Source organism: Mustela lutreola, chromosome X (genome assembly GCF_030435805.1).
Source record: "Mustela lutreola isolate mMusLut2 chromosome X, mMusLut2.pri, whole genome shotgun sequence".
Classification (NCBI taxonomy): domain Eukaryota; kingdom Metazoa; phylum Chordata; class Mammalia; order Carnivora; family Mustelidae; genus Mustela; species Mustela lutreola.
Window position 1 is genome coordinate 66829364 of NC_081308.1, and position 18671 is coordinate 66848034.

The 18671-nt window shown below is 43.3% G+C and overlaps 1 protein-coding gene and 1 long non-coding RNA gene across 3 annotated transcripts in view; both read left to right on the top strand.

Moving 5' to 3' along the window:
- LOC131821333 (uncharacterized) overlaps window positions 1-18671 on the top strand; it is a 70522-nt gene that overhangs the window by 44108 nt on the left and 7743 nt on the right. The gene's annotated exons all lie outside the window — the stretch shown is intronic.
- PBDC1 (polysaccharide biosynthesis domain containing 1) lies at window positions 14135-18389 on the top strand. Of its 2 annotated transcripts, XM_059157359.1 has the most exons (6): window positions 14135-14282; window positions 14374-14439; window positions 15710-15769; window positions 16258-16398; window positions 17413-17524; window positions 17846-18389. In XM_059157359.1, exons 1-6 carry the CDS (start codon window positions 14253-14255, stop codon window positions 18100-18102), a joined length of 666 nt encoding a protein of 221 aa, XP_059013342.1. In that variant the 5' UTR covers window positions 14135-14252; the 3' UTR covers window positions 18103-18389. The 2 variants fall into 2 exon arrangements, with proteins under 2 accessions (XP_059013342.1, XP_059013343.1); XM_059157360.1 differs by lacking the exons at window positions 14135-14282; window positions 14374-14439 and adding an exon at window positions 14478-14620.

Consider the following 18671-nt stretch of genomic DNA (forward strand, 5'->3'; position numbering starts at 1 on the left):
AGAGAGAAAAATTATGTTTTAATAACATGCCTTTATGGATGTTAAATTCTAGATTTGGTTGTATTTAAATGTTTGTCTGTCTAAGCTAGACAACCTAAGGTAAACTTTAGAGGAAGATTTAAAATATTTACAAAAGTGGGTTAAACTAGACTATGAAGGGGACTGGGCTAAGACTAGGAAGAAATTAGTAAGCCAAATACATCAGGGCACTCATTTGGGGACATGCAAGCTCAAGGAGCTCATGGGCAAGCAGTTTCAGGTTTCTAAATTATGGCGTATGGCTCAGGATATGGTTGATAGATGTGCGCAGTGTCAGGTGGTAAATGCGGGAAGAACTAGAATGGGAAGAGGGAAAAGAGAAAGAGGTAAGGAGCCAGAGATTTCTTGGGAAATGGATTCTACAGAGATGAAACTGGGAAAATATGGACACAAGTATATGTCAGTTTTTATGGATACCTTTTCAGGCTGGGTAGAGGCCTTTTCTGCCAAACACGAGATGGCAGGAGTGGTAACCAAAAGCTACTAGAGGTTTGGGTTACCTCTCACGATCGGGTCAAACAATGGCCCTGCGTTTGTGAGTTCAGTCTCACAAGCATTGGCCAAGGCCATAGGCACTAATTGAAAACTACATTGTGCCTACTGGCCCCAGAGTTGCGGGCAAGTAGAGAGAATGAACTGGACTCTTAAAGAGACCTTGACAAAGCAAATTCTAGAGGCTGATGGTGGATGGGTGACTCTCCTTCCTTTCGCCCTCCTCACGGCGTGATGTACACCCTATTTAAACAAGGTGGCCCCATTTAAAATAATGTTTGGGAAACACCCCCACCCCTCGCTCTGCCCTCGGCTACAAGAGGTTGCCCTAGCAAAAATGACTGATCAGTCTGTACTCCAGTCACTGCAGGCATTACAGTCTGTCTTAAAAAGAGCCCACGCAGGGATCCGAACTGCCCACACTGAAACAGAGATGGAGCTGGAACCACATCCTTACCAACCCGGGGACTTGGTTTGAATGTGCCGCCGCCAAGTGGAAAACTTGGAACCTCGTTGGAAGGGACCATTTACTGTCATCCTGACCACCCCCACAGCAATAAAAGTAGAAGGCATCCAGGCCTGGATTCATGAGGGTCACGTCAAACGAGCCAAGGACGAGGACGCCCCCCAGAGATGGAAGCTGTTGCCCATGGACCCCGCTGACCGTGGACTAAAGCTAAGACTCAAAAGACTATGAGTTCATTGTTGCTCCTATTGTTACCTGTTTTTGTAAAAGCTTCTGAGTCACCTCATAAGACAGAAAAGTATAGGTGGGAAATTAAACAAACGAAATTAGGAGAAATGAAAAAGGTTATACAAAGCGGTGAATGGCTGACCCATCAGCTAACGATGCAATTTAATGTAACCATATGTCAGTTGGCCCCTGTAACTCCTTGTGTCACGCATGCCTCTTACTACATGTGTCCTTACACAGGGACTCATACAGGGTGTGGAAGAGCTTCAGACTATTACTGAGCACGGTGGGGATGTGAGACAATAGCCTCTGATTGGGGAATAAACCGTGACCCCCATATAACAGTAGTACCCATCAGAACAGATAGCTGTGTAACACAAAAGGAATTTGGTAAACATTTAGCCACAAGGATCTTTCCTTCAATTGCATCCCACCGATTTGGAAAATATTGTACAAATATATCTATTACAATCATCAACCCCAAAGATCGTCTCTGGGAATATGGCCGATCTTGGGGCCTTAGATATTATGAACCTGATGCAGATAGAGGAGGGCAATTCACCATCCAGAAGATAAAAATTCGAGAACTGCTTCGGTCTCTAGGGATGAACCCAGTTTTAAATCCTCCCAAGCCATTACAACCAACCAAGCTACCCGCCACGTCTACCCCGAGGGAAACTATCATAAAAAATAAAAGAGAAAAGGTTGACAATGGCAATAATGTTATAAAAAGTTTCACTCCCACTGGTAGATACAATGTTTAATTTTTTGAATGCTTCAGGTCCTAATGTCACCCACGACTGCTGGCTATGTTTAAATCCTCAGCTCCCATACTATATTGGCATGGGGGCCAATCTTACTATAGGGACCCAAAAGGGCCAAATTAAAAATGAAAGCTCTCATGACTCCTGTGGATGGGGAAAAATACCTAGACTAACTTTAGGAGATAAAAGAGCTAAGGGACTTTGCTTTGCGACATGGAAAGGGAAACAATCTTCCCAATACAAAAACTTATGTGAGGTTATAATAGTCCCTGCTGTCTTCACTAATTTCCCTAAGGCCCCTGCTGGGGCCTGGTTTGCTTGTAATTTGGGGCTCACGCCATGCCTTAATCTTGCTTTATTCCAAAACTCTTCATGGAATGAGCTCTATATAACAGCTCACATCCTTCCCCAAGTAGGTTATTATAAGGGGGTCGAAGGATTCCAGCATCTTACTGCAGGGACAGGGCGAACAAAACGTGAGGTCCCCATCCTAATTCCAGCATTAGTGGCTGCAGGAATAGCGGGGTCTACAGCAATAGGAACCGCAGCCTTAATAAAAGAAAAAGTAGATTTTGAGGCTCTGGGATCCCAAGTAGATGCTGATTTACGTCACATGCATGAAAATATAGATAAGCTAACTGATTCCCTAAGCTCTCTAGCCGAAATGGTACTGCAAAATTGAAGGGGGCTTAACATACTATTCTTAGAAAAAGGGGGACTTTAGGACTCCCAGGGATGATCTGAAAATTTATGCAACTGGTCTCCATGGATGACTTCCCTAATATCAGCAATTACAAGCCCCTTAATCTTACTATTATTGATGTTCCTCTTTGGCCCTGAAGGAGCAGGAGGCTGGCTGAGGACAAAGCAAAAGCTGGCGCCTTGCACCCCCCCCCCCTTCACCCGCTCCCCTCCATATGTGTAGCATTCCTCAGGCACCCCTGACTGTCATAAAATGATAAATGGTTAACTTGCTGAGATCACAATCCTGCAAGACAGGAGTCTCCCTTGGTTTGCAAATGTCCTTGAGATTTACAAACAAAGAAGTTACCTTATCAACAGCCCAATTTCCAGGGACACAGAACTCAGTTCCTCAAGCTCTAAAGTCACCCTCCCCTCCATAAAAAAAAACGAAGGAGGTGGAGGTAGAAGGAAAAGTAAATAAAGTTCAATTTCTTCTAAACCTAAATCTCATTAACAAGGATGCTTGATAGCCGGAATGTAACATTCCACCAGGAGACTCCCAATTGTCTTTACTTGATAGTAACCAGGCCTTCAATATCCTGATAGTGCTTTTTTCCGCATGCGTGGGCTAACTGGCCAGTTCTGCTTCTGTAAGATTGCTTTGTCTGCTTTCACGCGGGGTCCCCTGACCCAATTCACTGACGCCAAGTATGCCTGTTCAAACTGTCAATCAATCAGCTCAGCCCCACCCGAAACTTGTTTGTACCTGTCTATAAAAACCCTGCACCAACCCAGCTCTGGACCTCTCGGCGTTATCGGCAACGAGCGGCGCAGAGGTCCAGGTTCGAACCTGCAATAAACGACCCTTGCTGATTGGCTTTGACTCACGTCTCTGGTGGTCTTTTAAGGTGGGGGTAATACTCTATTGGCATTTCAGCCCCTGCACTATAAAGGCCCTGATGTCATTTATACCAAAAAAAAAAAAAAAAAAAAAAAAAGGATTGGGGCTATAAAGATGCTAATCTTATAGACTCAATATAACCCCTTACAACAGGGGGGCATAGAATCTTCAAAGATTTGACTAATCTCCAAAGAAAAGGGGGGAATGTAAGGGCCTACTTAGCCAGAGCGAGCCATTTTGTTGTTTATGCAGTAAAGTTAGATTGAACCTGCCCCTTGCCCCCAAGAGAAAAGCGCTTAGAAACAGAACTGGTGAAATATGACTGACCAGCCCCTGATAACGGAGCCCACATACAAGAACGTGTCCGGCCAGGTGGAAACGTCCAATCAGTGAAAGGGCACGTATTACCTCCCTACCCGCCAAGGATGAGCCAGGCCAGGTGGAAACGTCCAATCAAGGGAAAGCACACGTATTACCCGCCAAGCAGTGTGAGCCCCCCCCATTTGGGCTCCAGACAAATTCTAGCCAAGGTCATAGGCTGAATTAGATGACTATCATGGGGTAGAATGTAATTCCATTGGCCACCTGTGTGTGGCCAAAGGCTCAACCACATGGCCTTTACTCTATAAAAGTTAGTCTGTGAGACTGGGAGGAGTCGCCTCTTTGCAAGAGACGGCCCTAGCCGGTCAGTTTGATTCTCGATGCTTGGCGTGAAATAAAGCTTTGCTTGACATTCGCTTTGTATCAGTCTCGTCCTTTTGTCTACGGACCCTTTCAGTCAAGTGTTAGGAACATTAAAAACTTTCACGTTTCTGTAAAAAATGATCTGCGATTACAAGAAAGCAAAAAAGGAAAGAAGGAGCAGGGGAAGAGGAGGAGAGAGAGGGAGGGAGGAGGGAGAGAGAAACAGAGAGACAGAGACACACACACAGAGGATAAAGACAAAAGATGGAAAGAAGGGAAAGAGAAAAAAGTGACTATGGAGACCAGCCATGCGCTTAAGTTTGTTTTTCTCCTTGAAACCCAGGGCCGCTGCCTCTAAAGCCCAAAGTCCTGATGATAACCTTCTGGTACTGTTGCTTGCTGAGTGAAGCTTTTCAGAGCTTCCCTTGAGTAAAAGTTATGACCCGCTGCAGCAAGACAGGCATGACTGGGGTCTATGTCCAGCCAATGTGACAGCCCTAGTTCACCATAGCACCAGGAAGTCACTGCTGGACCCACAAGTACCCTGGCTAACCTAGACCTATTTCTCCCCTTCATTGCCCCAGGCCTTCCTCTCCCATAGGGGATGTGGAACAAAGGAACATTTGCAGAGGGAAGAAAAAAAAAATCTCTGGAGCCTCAGTCTGAACTGTGTCTGCAAAGTCCATGGCATTCTGAATGATCAAGAACTTACTGAGCATTTACTAGGCTCTAGGCCTTATGCTAAGGGCTCATATGTTCACTCATTGTATAATTCCATCATCAAAACAATCAAGTGAGGCAAATGGGACTATAACCTCCCCTTTGGAAGTGAGGAAACCAAGGCTCTGTGAGCTTTAGAAACCTGCCTAAGGTCACACAGATAAGAAAACTCAGGTGCAGGGGCACCTGGGTGGCTCACTTGTTAAGCATCTGCCTTCAGCTCAGGTCGTGATCCCAGGGTCCTGGGATCAAGCCCTGCATTGGGCTCCCTGCTCAGCAGGAAGCTTGCTTCTTCCTCTCCCACTCCTCCTGCTCGTGTTCCCTCTCTCGCTCACTGTATCTCTCTCTGCCAAATAATAATTAAAATCTTAAAAAAAAAATTCAGGTGCCTCTGAAATACAAGATGACATACTTTAACCTGTAACCATCATGGCCCTGAGATTCAAGAGGAGAATGAGGTTGGTAATGCCCAAGGAGGAGGTGATTTTTAAATCTGGCCTGATTTCAAATCACTTGGAACCACCCCTGCTGTGCTTAGGGAGGCACCTTCTCTCTCTCTCTCTCTCTCTCTCTCTCTCTTCCTTCTTTCTTAAATTAACATATAATGTATCATTAGCCCGAGGGGTACAGGTCTGTGAATCGCCAGGTTTACACACTTCACAGCACTCACCATAGCACATACCTTCCCCAATGTCCATAACCCCACCACCCTCTCCCTACCACCCCTCCCCCCAGCAACCCTCAGTTTGTTTTGTGAGATTCTCTTATGGTTTGTCTCCCTCCCGATCCCATCTTCTTTCATTTATTCTTTTCCTACCCCCCAAGCCCCCCACATTGCATCTCCCCTTCCTCATATCAGGGAGATCATATGATAGTTGTCTTTCTCCGATTGACTTATTTCGCTAAGCATGATACCCTCTAGTTCCCTCCACGTCGTCACAAATGGCAAGATTTCATTTCTTTTGATTGCTGCACAGTATTCCATTGCGTGTGTGTGTGTATACATATATATGTATATATATATCTCACATCTTCTTTGTCCATTCATCTGTTGTTGGACATCTAGGTTCTTTCCATAGTTTGGCTATTGTGGACATTGCTGCTATAAACAGTCGGGTGCACGTGCTCCTTTGGATCGCTACATTTGCATCTTTAGGGTAAATAAGCAGTAGTGCAATTGCTGGGTCATAGGGTAGCTCTATTTTCAACTCTTTGAGGAATCTCCATGCTGTTTTCCAGAGTGGTGGCACCTTCTCTCTTAAACATCTAGACACACACACACACACACACACACACACACACAACTGACTGGTGTGGGGCAGTCCGAGTCCCATGTGATCCAAGCTCAGCAGTTCACAGAATGATTATTTCCTTACCCTTACTCATGAACAATATTAAATGAACATTCCCAGAATTTTCTTGGAAACTTAATGTATCAGAAGCTTCCAACTTTAGCCCCAAGTGTGTTCACTTCAGTTGGGCAGATTCCACCACTCCCCTGAGGATAACTTAGAACCCTTCTCTGTCTTCCCATAATGCCCTGGATGTATTGTTATCGATCCATTCACCCAACAAATAATCATGGAACTCCTCTCATATATGCCAGCCGCTGTATTACTCCATGGAATCTCTGTCATTCCAATTACTACTTTTTTCTTTTCTTTTTTTTTTTTTTTTTTTTTTTTTTTTTAGCTATCAGTTTCAATGTAACAGTAACTCTCACTAGGATGAGTGTCTTGTGGGGCACCTGGGTGGCTCAGCTGATTAAGTGTCTGCCTTCTGCTCAAGTCAGGATCCCAGGGTCCTGACTCCTTACTCAGTAGGGGGCCTCCTTCTCCCTCTCCTTCTGCCTGCTGCTTCCCCTGCTTTGCTCTGTCCCTCTCTCTCTAATAAATAAATAAAATATTAAAAAAAAAAGATGAGTGCCTTGTAAGAAGGCACCTCGCATTACTCACTCTTCTATACCTAGGTCTTAGCCACATATGGGCACACCTCTGAGTAGGCTATCAATGAACACTGGATATTGGATGAAAAATTTCACGAGGTTATCTATTGCATGTAAAAATTAGGAAGACAAAGAGGAGATAAAGCAGATACTAGATGGCATGTAAACCCCACTGAGGGTAAAGAGATGATGCCACATGGAAGGTGGGGTACCCAAAAGGGGAGCTCTTATAATTCCCACAAACACCCTTGGCAAAATAAACCAGGGTCTGTACGCTCAGATAAGAGCATGTCTTAAGTAGGATGGCAAAATAACATCCAACCCTATAATAGGAGCCCTCTCTTCTTAGTCTCAGGTCTGCTGTGTGGGTGGGGTGGGGGGAGGGTCTGCCTGTCCATACTGTGTGTAACACAATCCCCTGGAACGCCAGGGACATTAGAAGTGAGAAGTGAAATTCTTCCTTTTAGGAATGGACACCGTCTACTAGGATTCACTGTACTGTCTTGCCTGTCTCTTGAAGTATTACAAGTTCTGAGTCCCCAAAACCTGCCCAGGAGGAGTGTTGCTACTCCAGACCTCCGTTCTTCCTTACCATGCACACGTTTTTTTTTTTTTTTTTTTTTTTTTAAAGATTTTATTTATTTACTTGAGAGAGAGACAGTGAGAGAGAGCATGAACGAGGAGAAGGTCAGAGAGAGAAGCAGACTCCCCATGGAGCTGGGAGCCCGATGCGGGACTCGATCCCGGGACTCCAGGATCATGACCTGAGCCGAAGGCAGTCGTCCAACCAACTGAGCCACCCAGGCGTCCCCCATGCACACGTTTGAAGGGCCAACTTTGGCCTCCAGTTGCCCTACAGCTAGCCGATTTTATCTGTGAATTCTGTTGACAGGACCCACCCAGCATTCTGCAGGTTCCACTCATTTACCAGACAATGCCGCCTTTGTTATCAGACAGGGGTCCTTCCCCAGAGGCCAAGCAAGCCAAGCACTGACACCAGCTTTGAGGAGGGCAAAATGGATTTTACTGCAGGGCGTCAAGCAAGGAGACAGGAAAACATTTCTCAAATCCACCTTCCCAGATGGCTGGGGTTCGTTGTATAGCAGGTCAGGGTGCCAAGGGGTACGTAAGGTTGAATGGAATATCCTGATTGCACATAGGGACAAAGGGAGGTGTCCTCCTTTCTGAGCATGTGCTTTCGAGAATCATGCCTCTTCATGGGACACACATTCAGAAAATGGTGGCAGAAGCATGATGAACGGGGAGAGATCTCAGGGTGTGTTGTCACAGAGGTTACTCTCGTTCACTCTTGGTCCCCTCCACGCAGCTGCAAGAATTCTTCTCCGTTAGCTCCAGTCTTAGCTAGTCTCATCCCTGCTTGGTCACCTACTGCAAAACAGACTCAGAACTCACTCAAATTAGCCAGAGTTTCTTTAGGATAGGATGATCAAACGTCTGTTGATGTGTCGGTTTCACTTTCAGTTGGTCACTTTTTGCTGCGGAGGTGTAGTTTTGTTTTGTTTTTCTGGACAAGGAGCCTGAATTGTCTCTTGGTCCCTGGTATAGTGTTCCGGGATCATGCAGGCCTTCGGACTTGACGTTGGGCTGCAGGGGGCAGCAGGGAGCAGCTCCTCCTTTCTTTATGCCGCTACTGATTACTAGGAAATAAAAGCATAGTTTTCATGAACCGAGCAGCTTTTCTACATTAGGTTTCACACTCCATCATTCGTCTCAGAATAACTCTACAAGTTGAGTATGCCTCTTCATTTAATATTCGAAAAAGAAAAAGAGGGAGGGAGGGAGAGGGAGAGAGACCCTGTACAGAAACAGTAGATGGAGGAATTAAGACTTGATTCAAGGTCCAAGGTTATCACTAATTGATATTATGGATATCCAGTGGTGTTTCTTGAGTTTTGCTTCCTGAGAAGCAAATCTGTTCCTCAGCAACACAAGGGCAGTAGCTGGAGTCCATGGCCAGCCTGGTGGTAGGCACTATCTCATTACACAGCACCCCTGGGAACCCTAGAGCTACTTTTGATGGCAAGGGGGTAGGAGAGAGGGAGGTGAGACTGTGGACAGGACACAAAGCTGAGAGGGACTTACGGAGACTAGTGAATGGCCGTACCTTCATTTCAGTAAGGGAGAGGCAGTGGTGGTGTCAGTGGCACGACGTCAACCCTTCCTGGCCACTGCAATCCAGGACAGAGCGAGATTTTCAGGGACTTGTGAGTCCCTATGTCAAAAGGGACGCAGTGCCCTGTGTCACCTCCTGTAACAGCTGTGTCAGATGGCCAGGATGGCATCTTAAGGGGCCGGTGTACTTCCTCCTGACCACAAAACAGTCCTGGAATACAATCACCACACTCACAGGCAACAGCCCCGGCAAGATGGCGCCAACCATCTCTTTCACCTGGCCCTTGCTACATTGTGTAAATCAGGTTTTCTGTTTTCAGGGAACACTCTCTCACATGATTTCTGACCACAGCCCCGGTTTTGTTTTGTTTTTTCCCTCTCAACTTTTAGTCATAAATTTCGAGGCCAATCAAATTTGCTTTCCTGTCTTTAGTCCAATAGCCAAACAGTCTGTGAGAACCACACCCCTGGATACAATCTGCCTATTTAGCTACTTGATTCCTGTTTTGTATCCCAGTGACCTCATTGCCCCAGGACACCCTACCTCATACCATTTATAGCTTCTAGCCTGTCTGCATGGATTGGACTCTTTGCTCCTTTCATGTATTTATGTATTTATTTGAGGTGCACTTTGTCTCGTTACTGTATCTATTTAAGACTTTATTTGTTAGGGGGGGGGAGGGAGAGCATGAGCAGGGGGAGGGGCAGAAGGAGAGGGAGAGAGAAAAACAGACTCCCTGCTGAGTGCCGAGCCAGGTGCGGGTCTCCCTCTTAGGACCCTGAAATCATGACCTGAGCCAAAGTTGGATGCTGAATGGACTGAGCCACCACCCGAGCACCCCCAACAATACATTTATTATACACGTTGCATAGATGCTTGACAGTAATGTGTGTTATAAATTGCTAGCTTCAGGTTTCAGAAGTTCTCCATAAAGTCAAGTTTGTTCCTGTGTTCAAAACTTCTACTAAATTCTTAGTAAGTTGTTGGCTGTTTGGGCCGTCAACTGCCAAGCAACATGTTAAAATAGTCCACTATTTTTCTGGATTTGTCCATCTCTGTTTGTAATTCTTTCAATTTTTGCTTTCAATTTTGAGGCTGTGTTACAGTGAAGTTTCTGGGACAAGTTCCAATCTGGGACAGCCACCCGGGGTCATTGTTGCACTCCCTCCTGACCACAGACCACACCCCATGAACACAGTCACTCAAGATGTCGTCTCTAAAATTCTGTCTTGGCATGAAACGCACTTACTATAAGATGAATCCACCCCTGTGGGTATTGTGAACCACACCTATCACAGAAAAACACTTTTACTACCCAGATTTTATAGTTCTATGGTTGACTAACTCACATGGCTTCTGACCATACTCCTATTTTTCCTCCCAACTTTTAATGACCAGTTGCAAGGTCCTTCAAGTTTGTCTTCCCATCTAGTCTGACAGCCATCAAGACCATGTGGTCCATATTTTTAAGGAGTATCTACATGGCTTTACCACCTGCAAGTAGAAGCACTCACCCAACTGCCTTGCCAATGACAAACATATTTGAAAATGGAACGTGCTTTTCCTTTACATGTCAGGAAAAGGAAAATTTCCTTTTCCTTCTTCTACTCTATGGCACTCTAGCTCCGGCACTTACAGCTTTCATTTTCTCCACACCCCTGTTATCCCTGGCATTGCCGATTCCTCGGCACCTTCGTCAGGACTGGTGATGCCTTTGGCTCTACCCGTGGCGTGTCTTAGAAGGCAGCTGAAGGTCAACTCAGTGGTGCCCCTCCAGAAGGAGAAAGAATCATCCCAGTTGAACTCCCATCTCCATTTTTCTTACCCTACACCAAAAGGTCTTTCTGCAATATAGCTCTTAAAGTCCACCAATTCGCTTCTTTTAGGTACTGTCTTTTGTTCCTGGCCCACTCCTCATCCCCTTATTTTAATAGCCAGCTGCCTTGAGTCCATCTGAAACAATAGGTTCGAGTGCAAAGGCCAAACGCTTATTTTGATAGCTCTGCCTGGCCTGGCAATGGGAAAGGCTCTCGATGACAGTTTCATCTCCAGCCGTTTGCGGGTACAGATCTTCCAATCTTGTGAGGACCCCAATTCCTGGTCCGTGAGAGTGTCTAAGGCTGTGAATATTTGAGCAACGAGAAGTTCCCTGATTTAAAAAAAAAAAAAAAAAGTCAAATAATTCTAACACACCATGTGCATGGTGTACATAATTATGAGGTGGGTTTCTTTTTTTAATTTAAAGGCAATTAATGTGCCCAAAGCATTCGATAAAGCGAATTACCTAAGTGCTTTCTCAGGTTAAAGGCCGGTTGTGTTTCTTAAGACCCTATTCCTATTCAGTTGTTATGTACGGATTTGGCCATCATCATGAGCCTACCCTTCCATTTTACTGTTGTCAATTGACCTCCTGGTCAGGCCTCCACATTCACTAACGTCCAGCATCCCTGTGGATGACCTGTCTTACCTTCAAACCTCTGGGTTACATACAGACTGCTATCCTTGCAGATTCATGTCCTCTCCTTATAGCTGTTCCCTGAAAACGTCCCTCCACCTCCTTTAGATCAGTTCTTCCTTTCCTCTGAGCTGCTCTGCGGGACTTCTAAGACATTCTTCTCAAAACAAGACTTGAGCACATTCCTTCTTGCTCTCAGCTGCCTTCTTGTGTTTCACAGAGAAAACAGAAAGCTTCTGGAGGGAACACCTCCATTTCCTCTTTCTGCTGACTGTCTCCATTCGGTTTCTCTGGAGATACACCCAGCTCACCGTCCAGGACAGTCTTCTCTATAAGGCCAATTCACCAGCCAGCACATTTAAGTCTCTCTCAACCTAAAATAATAATTTAAAAAGTCCCTGAGTTTCCTCAGAAAATTAAAAATAGAATCTTACTTCTTGGTGTAAATCCCAAAGAACCGAAAACGGGGTGTCGAAGTGATATTTTCACACCCATGTTCATAGCAACATTACTCATGATAGCCAAAAGGTGCAAGCAACCCAAATACTCATCGATGGGTGAATGGATAAACAAATAAACACAATGTGGTATATATATATATGAATATTATTCAGCCCTAAAAATAAAGGAAATACTCTCACCTGGCAGTAACATGGATGAACCTTGAGAACATTATACTAAGTGAAATAAGCCAGTCGCAGAAAGACAAATACTATATGATCGCACTTGTATGGAGGTATCTAAAATAGTCAAATTCATAGAAACAGAAAGGTGGTCGTTGCCAGGGGTTGAGGGGAGGGGGAAATGGGAAGTTGCTTAATGGGTGTAGTTTTTCTGTTCTGTGAGGTGAACTAATTCTGTCACACAGCAGTCTGGATAAACTTAACACTATTGAACTGTATGCTTAGAAATGGTCGAGAGGGTAAATTTTTCTGTTACATGTATCTCACCACAATTTTTAAAAAGTCCCTGGACCTCGTGTCCCTATCCAGCTTCAACTCTTTGGAAGAGTCCTCTATGGTCATTGCCATCTCTTCTTTAACTTCCACTCTCTTCTCAGCCCACTGCCACTAAAACTGCTCTTGCTAAGGTTGTCCATGACCTCTCGATATTGTGGGCTTTGTGTACTCAACCTAGGATATTGGACACGATTCACCTCCCCCCCCCCCCCACCCCGTTTCATTCTTTTTCCCGGCATTTTTTTCTTCTTCATAAATCGTTCTTTCTTTGGCATGTTGATCTTCATGTCTTCGTAGTTCTTCAGTTTCCTTTGAACAGCTCAATCCAACCTAAAGACATAGCTATCAGATTTACATCTCTGATCAGATGTCCCTCTTACTAGTCCACTCCGTCTGTATGTCCCATAGGCTCTTCAAACTCAACTCTTCAAATTCAACTCATCATCCCTCCTCTTGTTTTGGGGGGTTTTGTTTTTGGCTCAATGCTTGCATTCCCAAATCTTATTCTGAAATTTGGGACTCATACTGGAATCGTGTTTATTCTTTATTTCCCGTATCCAATTAGTCATCAAGTTCTATGGATTCTTTTTCCCCTCTTAATTCACAAAGTCATCTCAACTGCTATATCCTCAGCTTAGCTTTTAATTCCTATTCATTTCAGTGCCTTTAAATTGGTCTCTCTGATTCCAAAATTGCTATCCTGAAATCTGTCTTGTATGTTGTATTTTAATGATCTTCTTAAGACTTAAGCTTAATCTGGCAGCTGTCTACTTGAAGCTCCCTATCAGCTTCCCATTGCTTTTAGGTTAAAGTGTCAAATTTCTAATATTCAGTATAGATAGTTCAACTTTTCCATCAAAATCGTAAATGACTAGGGGCGCCTGGTTTGCTCAGTGGGTTAAAGCCTCTGCCTTTAGCTTGGGTCGTGATCCCAGGGTCCTGTGATCCAGCCCACCATAGGGCTCTCTGCTTTGCAGGGAGCTTGCTTCATCCTCTCTCTCTCTGCCTGCCTATCTGCCTACTTGTGATCTCTGTCTGTCAAATAAATAAATAAATAAATCTTTTTTAAAAATCGTAAATGACTACACACATACCGCTTTTTTTGGGGCGGGGGTATTTGCTTCAAGGTCCCATGGTGTTTAGTTCTCCAGTGCCTTTGTACATGCACTCTCCTCTCCCTGGAGTGTCGTTCCCTGCCTTCGTTGCCTGCTTTTCTGGTTGTCCTTTCCGACTCCGTTTTTGTAACCCTTATTTGTGTTCCCATAGTGCATGATGCTATTTCGAGATGACTACTTTATATGCTATCTCACTGTATGTATTTCTTCCAAAATGGGGACTAAATTCTTCATCCCTCTACTTCATTGTCTAGCACCAAGCTTGTTTGTAATTTACTCCTTATTTGGAGTATTGGGGTGTGTGTATGTATTGGTACATGAGCCTGCTTGCAGTAATGTAGAGAGTGAATCCGAATCTCTGCTGGGCACTCAGCGCAGTGGGCACGCGAAAGGTTTTAAACTAAAGCTTTTCGGAAGATCACCACCGATATTAAGGAGCATTAAACTATCTGTGACATCGGAAGCATCCCATATTGTGCAGCAGCGCAACACCTTTGCGCGAGCGCAGGGTGAATGAGGAGGGGCCAGGGACAACTATGGAGGTTGCGCGCAGGCGCACCCGGAAAGAAAGCCTCTCTTATTCGGCCCTCCCTTTCCAACCAGCTGCCGGCCGAGTTTGCAAATAGTCATTTCCGGGAAACAGGCGCTTGCTTTGTGGGGTGCAACATGGAGACGACCAGTGGAACTGCTGAGCCGGTGAGACGCTGCTCTGGGATCGGGTGGGTGGGGAAGCCGAGAGGGGTCGAGCTTTGAACACCATCTCTCCCCCTTCTTGTTCCCTTCCCAGGTTTCCGGGGAACTGGCGTCTGTGGCACATGCTCTTTCTCTCCCAGCCGAGTCTTACGGCAACGATGTGAGTATGACTCACCCCCAGCTCCCACTTAAACAGTTAGCTTGGTATGTCTGCAGGGCCTGCCACGAAACTGTAACCTCCTGATGTCTTCTGTGAACCCTCTCCATGCCCGACAGAAACGGAGGTTTCTCATTCATTTTAACCTTTTTGGTCCACAAACCGAGGACAGATGCCGGTGGAGGTAATTCTCTAACTTTGCTGCAGTAGAACCAACCACCTGAGAAGGTTTTATATTTTCAGTTGTCCAGGTCACAATCTATACCAATTAAATCAAAATATTGGGGGGGGGGGGCGGCGGCGGTGAGAGTCAGAAACTGCTATTTTTTAAAGGTTACTGAATGATTTCATTATTCAGTAAAGTGGCACTGAATTATGATATGTCTTGTTTAGATTCTTAAGAAGAAAGCATATGATATTTTTGAGATACAAGACACAGGGACATGAGAATAGTATTAACAGTCAAATAAAAATGTGATTGATGTATGTTAGGTTAGAGTATAAGATCCAAAGGAGTTTAGTCGAAGGAGAAACCCCTAAGAACTGAGACAGCAGTATAGGAAGACTTCACTGAAAAAGTGAATCTCTAACTGAATCCTCCAAGTATAGATGGACACAGGATATGGAGTAAGGCATGGAGGTGAAAATGAAAATGGCTTTGCTGGGGTCAGTGAAATAGATCCATCTGGCTAGAGTGGGAGATTTTAATGGAAGAGGTGATAGGTATTTGGGAAGGCTTATTTAATAATCTAGCCTGCTTCACAATACTGATTCAATTTTAAGTGTTTTGGATGGGGAATTGGCTATCTTTTTTGGGGGGAGGAATTGGCTATCTTATAAACACAAATCTTATAAACAGATTATAACATGTTAGACTATTAAAAGTGAAGGGTATTTCACTTCATTTATCTTACTTTGTTCTCCCAAGGCCTCAGTGATACATGTGAGTATATTGTATCAGTTTTACAATGGTTTAATTGACTCCTGAGAAGGCACTCTATTTACTGCTTTCTGTAGTCTCTCACACTTCACTAGCTGCTGGAAAAAGAACCAGTGACTTATGCTGTTGATTAGATTGTATAGGCAGCTTCTTTTGGTGGGTAGTTTCCTTCATTAAGGACAAAAGTTTTCTATTTTCCAAACCTATTAGTCCAGTTTTTATTCTTTGGCAGTAGTGTTATTGACTTTACCTAGACATCCACAGACATCTTTAATTTGTTCTCTAGTAGCAGAATTGGGAGATTCTGACCTGACATTCTTCACTCCTTTGCAGCCTGATATTGAGATGGCTTGGGCCATGAAAGCAATGCAGCATGCTGAAGTCTACTACAAGGTGAGTTGTCTGTTTTCATTATTAAGCAGAATTAAACATGGAATTGTAGTGTTTGGTTCTCTGCTAATCACTATTCTCAGCAAAACATATGTATTTTGGAGATACTTTTTATTACTGTAAGATTTTACCCACAGAGAATGAGGGAGTGAAAGTGAATTTTGTTTTGACAATGAGGAGTTGTACTTCTTTGCCCAGTGTTCTGCTAACTAGCAAAATGATTCTGTAGTAGGCAATCAATAAATGTTTGATGACTGAATGGACAATTCACAGAGGGCAATAGCCAGGCAGTACTAGTCCCAAAAGGGTTTGAACTGGTAGTATATTATGGCCTTTGAAAACTATGTCATGATTTCATCTGGGACCTCGTCTGCCTGTACTTCCTAATAACTCTTCTGCCCTTAGAACCATAAAGAATTTTCTGGGGAAGGGGGTATAGAAGTGTAGTAAATTAGAGACTAGTTTCTGTTATGTTGTCTTGTGTCTGGCAGCTGATTTCATCAGTTGACCCACAGTTCCTGAAACTCACCAAAGTGGATGACCAAATCTATTCTGAGTTTCGGGAAAATTTTGAGAAACTCAGGATAGATGTGTTGGATCCAGAAGAGCTCAAATCAGAATCAGCTAAAGAGGTAAGAGTTCTCTCAAATATTGCATAGCATCTCACTAACAATTATTGATTGTGAAAACATTTTTATACATCTAACCTTTTTTCAGTATGTTTTAAGGAAATATGTAAAGAACCAGGGCTTTTATGTAGTTATAATCAACTAATAAGTAAGTTATGAAGCGAAATAAATATTTTTCTGGTATTTGAGTTTTTTATGTACATTGGATGTATTTTTTTCCTTTTTTTTTTTTTTTTTTTGACTTGGATAATTTATCCCTTCCTACCCAGGCCTTTCAGGGAAGAAGGAGCAAATTTACTTATGTTATGTTAGTAGTTTAGCTTGGATGGAGAGTTGGCAAATTGGCAAAAAAAGTCTTGAATGGAGAATTGGCAAATAGGATATAGAGAGGTGTCTGAATTCTCCGGATTTAAGTTCTCATTATCATGGGCCATGGATACTAGGAGAACTTAGGTTTCCCATTGCTTACCTGATTATCATACTTTTACAGTGTGCTAAAACTCTTATAGTGGGGAAAATACTTCCCTGAGAGTAGGTCCTTGGTTTGTGATATATGTGACCTTTTAACATTGTTACTGTTAACTGTTAACTCTGTTACTGATCTTGGCAAAAGTACTTCTAGCAATGGACTTCTTTCTTAAAATTTAACTTTGTGACCTTGCCACATACCTGCTGCCTTTGTCTCAATTTGTGCTTCAGTGGGGATGAATAACTATTTTGGGCTGAGTTAACCAATAACTTAAAGACAAAACAATATATATAAGAAGTCAAATTTTAATTCTGTAGCCTAGGATTTAAATATTTTGTCAAGTTAAAATATTGTTTGTGTTGAGAAATACCAGTCTAAGGACAATAGATAGCATAGAAACTCAGTGCTATTGAAAGTAGAAATTAGCTCAGTCCTAGTCTCTTTCACTATGGGTACGTCGCTTACTGAGGAAGTGGAGTCCCTTCTCCTGGCCTGACTTCACCAGCCTCCTGCATTTGTCAGCTAAGGCATCTTTTTTGCCTTTATAGAAGTGGAGGCCATTCTGCTTGAAGTTTGACGGGATTGTAGAAGACTTCAATTATGGTACTTTGTTGCGACTGGATTGTTCCCAGGGCTACACTGAGGAAAACACCATCTTTGGTGAGATTCTTGCCTCTGGAGTGGTTTCTGTATAAGGAAATTGAGGGATCTGGTTTTACTGATGAATTAGTGACATGAATAGTTTGGGGATTATTTTATTTGTTACATATTTAAAGATCATGTTACTTTTCATTGAATAACTATGAGATAAGATGGTTAAGTATTTTCAGCCTCATTTAACAAGATTAGAATTCCACATCTCTGAAGTTTATGACTGTACTGGAATGCTTTGACTGTTAGTTCAGCTTTGTTAATAGACTTCCAGTAGGTTTAGAAAAGTAACTGGGACTAGGACAATAATCAATTCTATTTACATTTCAGCCCCCAGGATACAATTTTTGGCAATTGAAATTGCTCGGAACCGAGAAGGCTATAACAAAGCAGTTTATACCAGTGTTCATGACAAAGAAGAAGAGAAAGAAGAAGGCAACCATGGAAGAGAGAAAGGAACTGACAGTGGACGGGCAGAAGAGAAAGGAGATATCAGAGAAAGAGAAAAAACAAAAACCAACAAAGGAGAAGAAAAAGAGAAAGGAGCCGACAAAGAAATTAGCAAGAGTGGTGAAACAGCTCTGTAAGGTAGACAAGGAATAGCCCCCTGGAAGCTATGACCCAATTATATCTACAGATACTACGATGCTACTTGCACAGACCATGTGGTTAAATGTATCTCTTTGTGCAATTGAAAGACATAAAGAAGGACATCTTTCCAGCCTAATAATCAAGAGCTACTTTTGTTGTTCTCTTGTCTGAACCAGCTTAGAGACTATTAGGGTGTTAGTTGAGCATTTTTTGGTATAGTGTTTCTTGGTTCTCACCACTGGTCAAGTAAGAAATTTTACAAATAAATTTCTTTTGGTTCTTATGACTAGATCTATAATTGACTTTTAAAAGATATTTCCAATTATTTGACACTACAGATTTTTTTTCAAGTATATAATCTTTTTGGCATGTCTAACAAAATGATTTTTGCCTATTTTTAAATGCTTATCATTGTTTCCTGCAGTAAAGTTTCCTCAAACCTGTATGTTGTATGTGGTTTGGGGATTAGAAGTCCCTATGTAAGGGTTAATTCCTGCTATTTGAGTCACTATAGCTTTCTGATTTTCTTTGATATATCTGGCAAATATTTGATGAATATTCTATG

Excerpts from the sequence above, each read along its gene's own strand:
- PBDC1 (XM_059157359.1), top strand. The coding sequence starts at position 14,253 with ATGGAGACGACCAGTGGAACTGCTGAGCCG. Across the intron at positions 15,770-16,257 it reads ATGCTGAAGTCTACTACAAG|CTGATTTCATCAGTTGACCC; the intron begins GTGAGTTGTCTG and ends TGTGTCTGGCAG. Across the intron at positions 17,525-17,845 it reads TGAGGAAAACACCATCTTTG|CCCCCAGGATACAATTTTTG; the intron begins GTGAGATTCTTG and ends TTTACATTTCAG.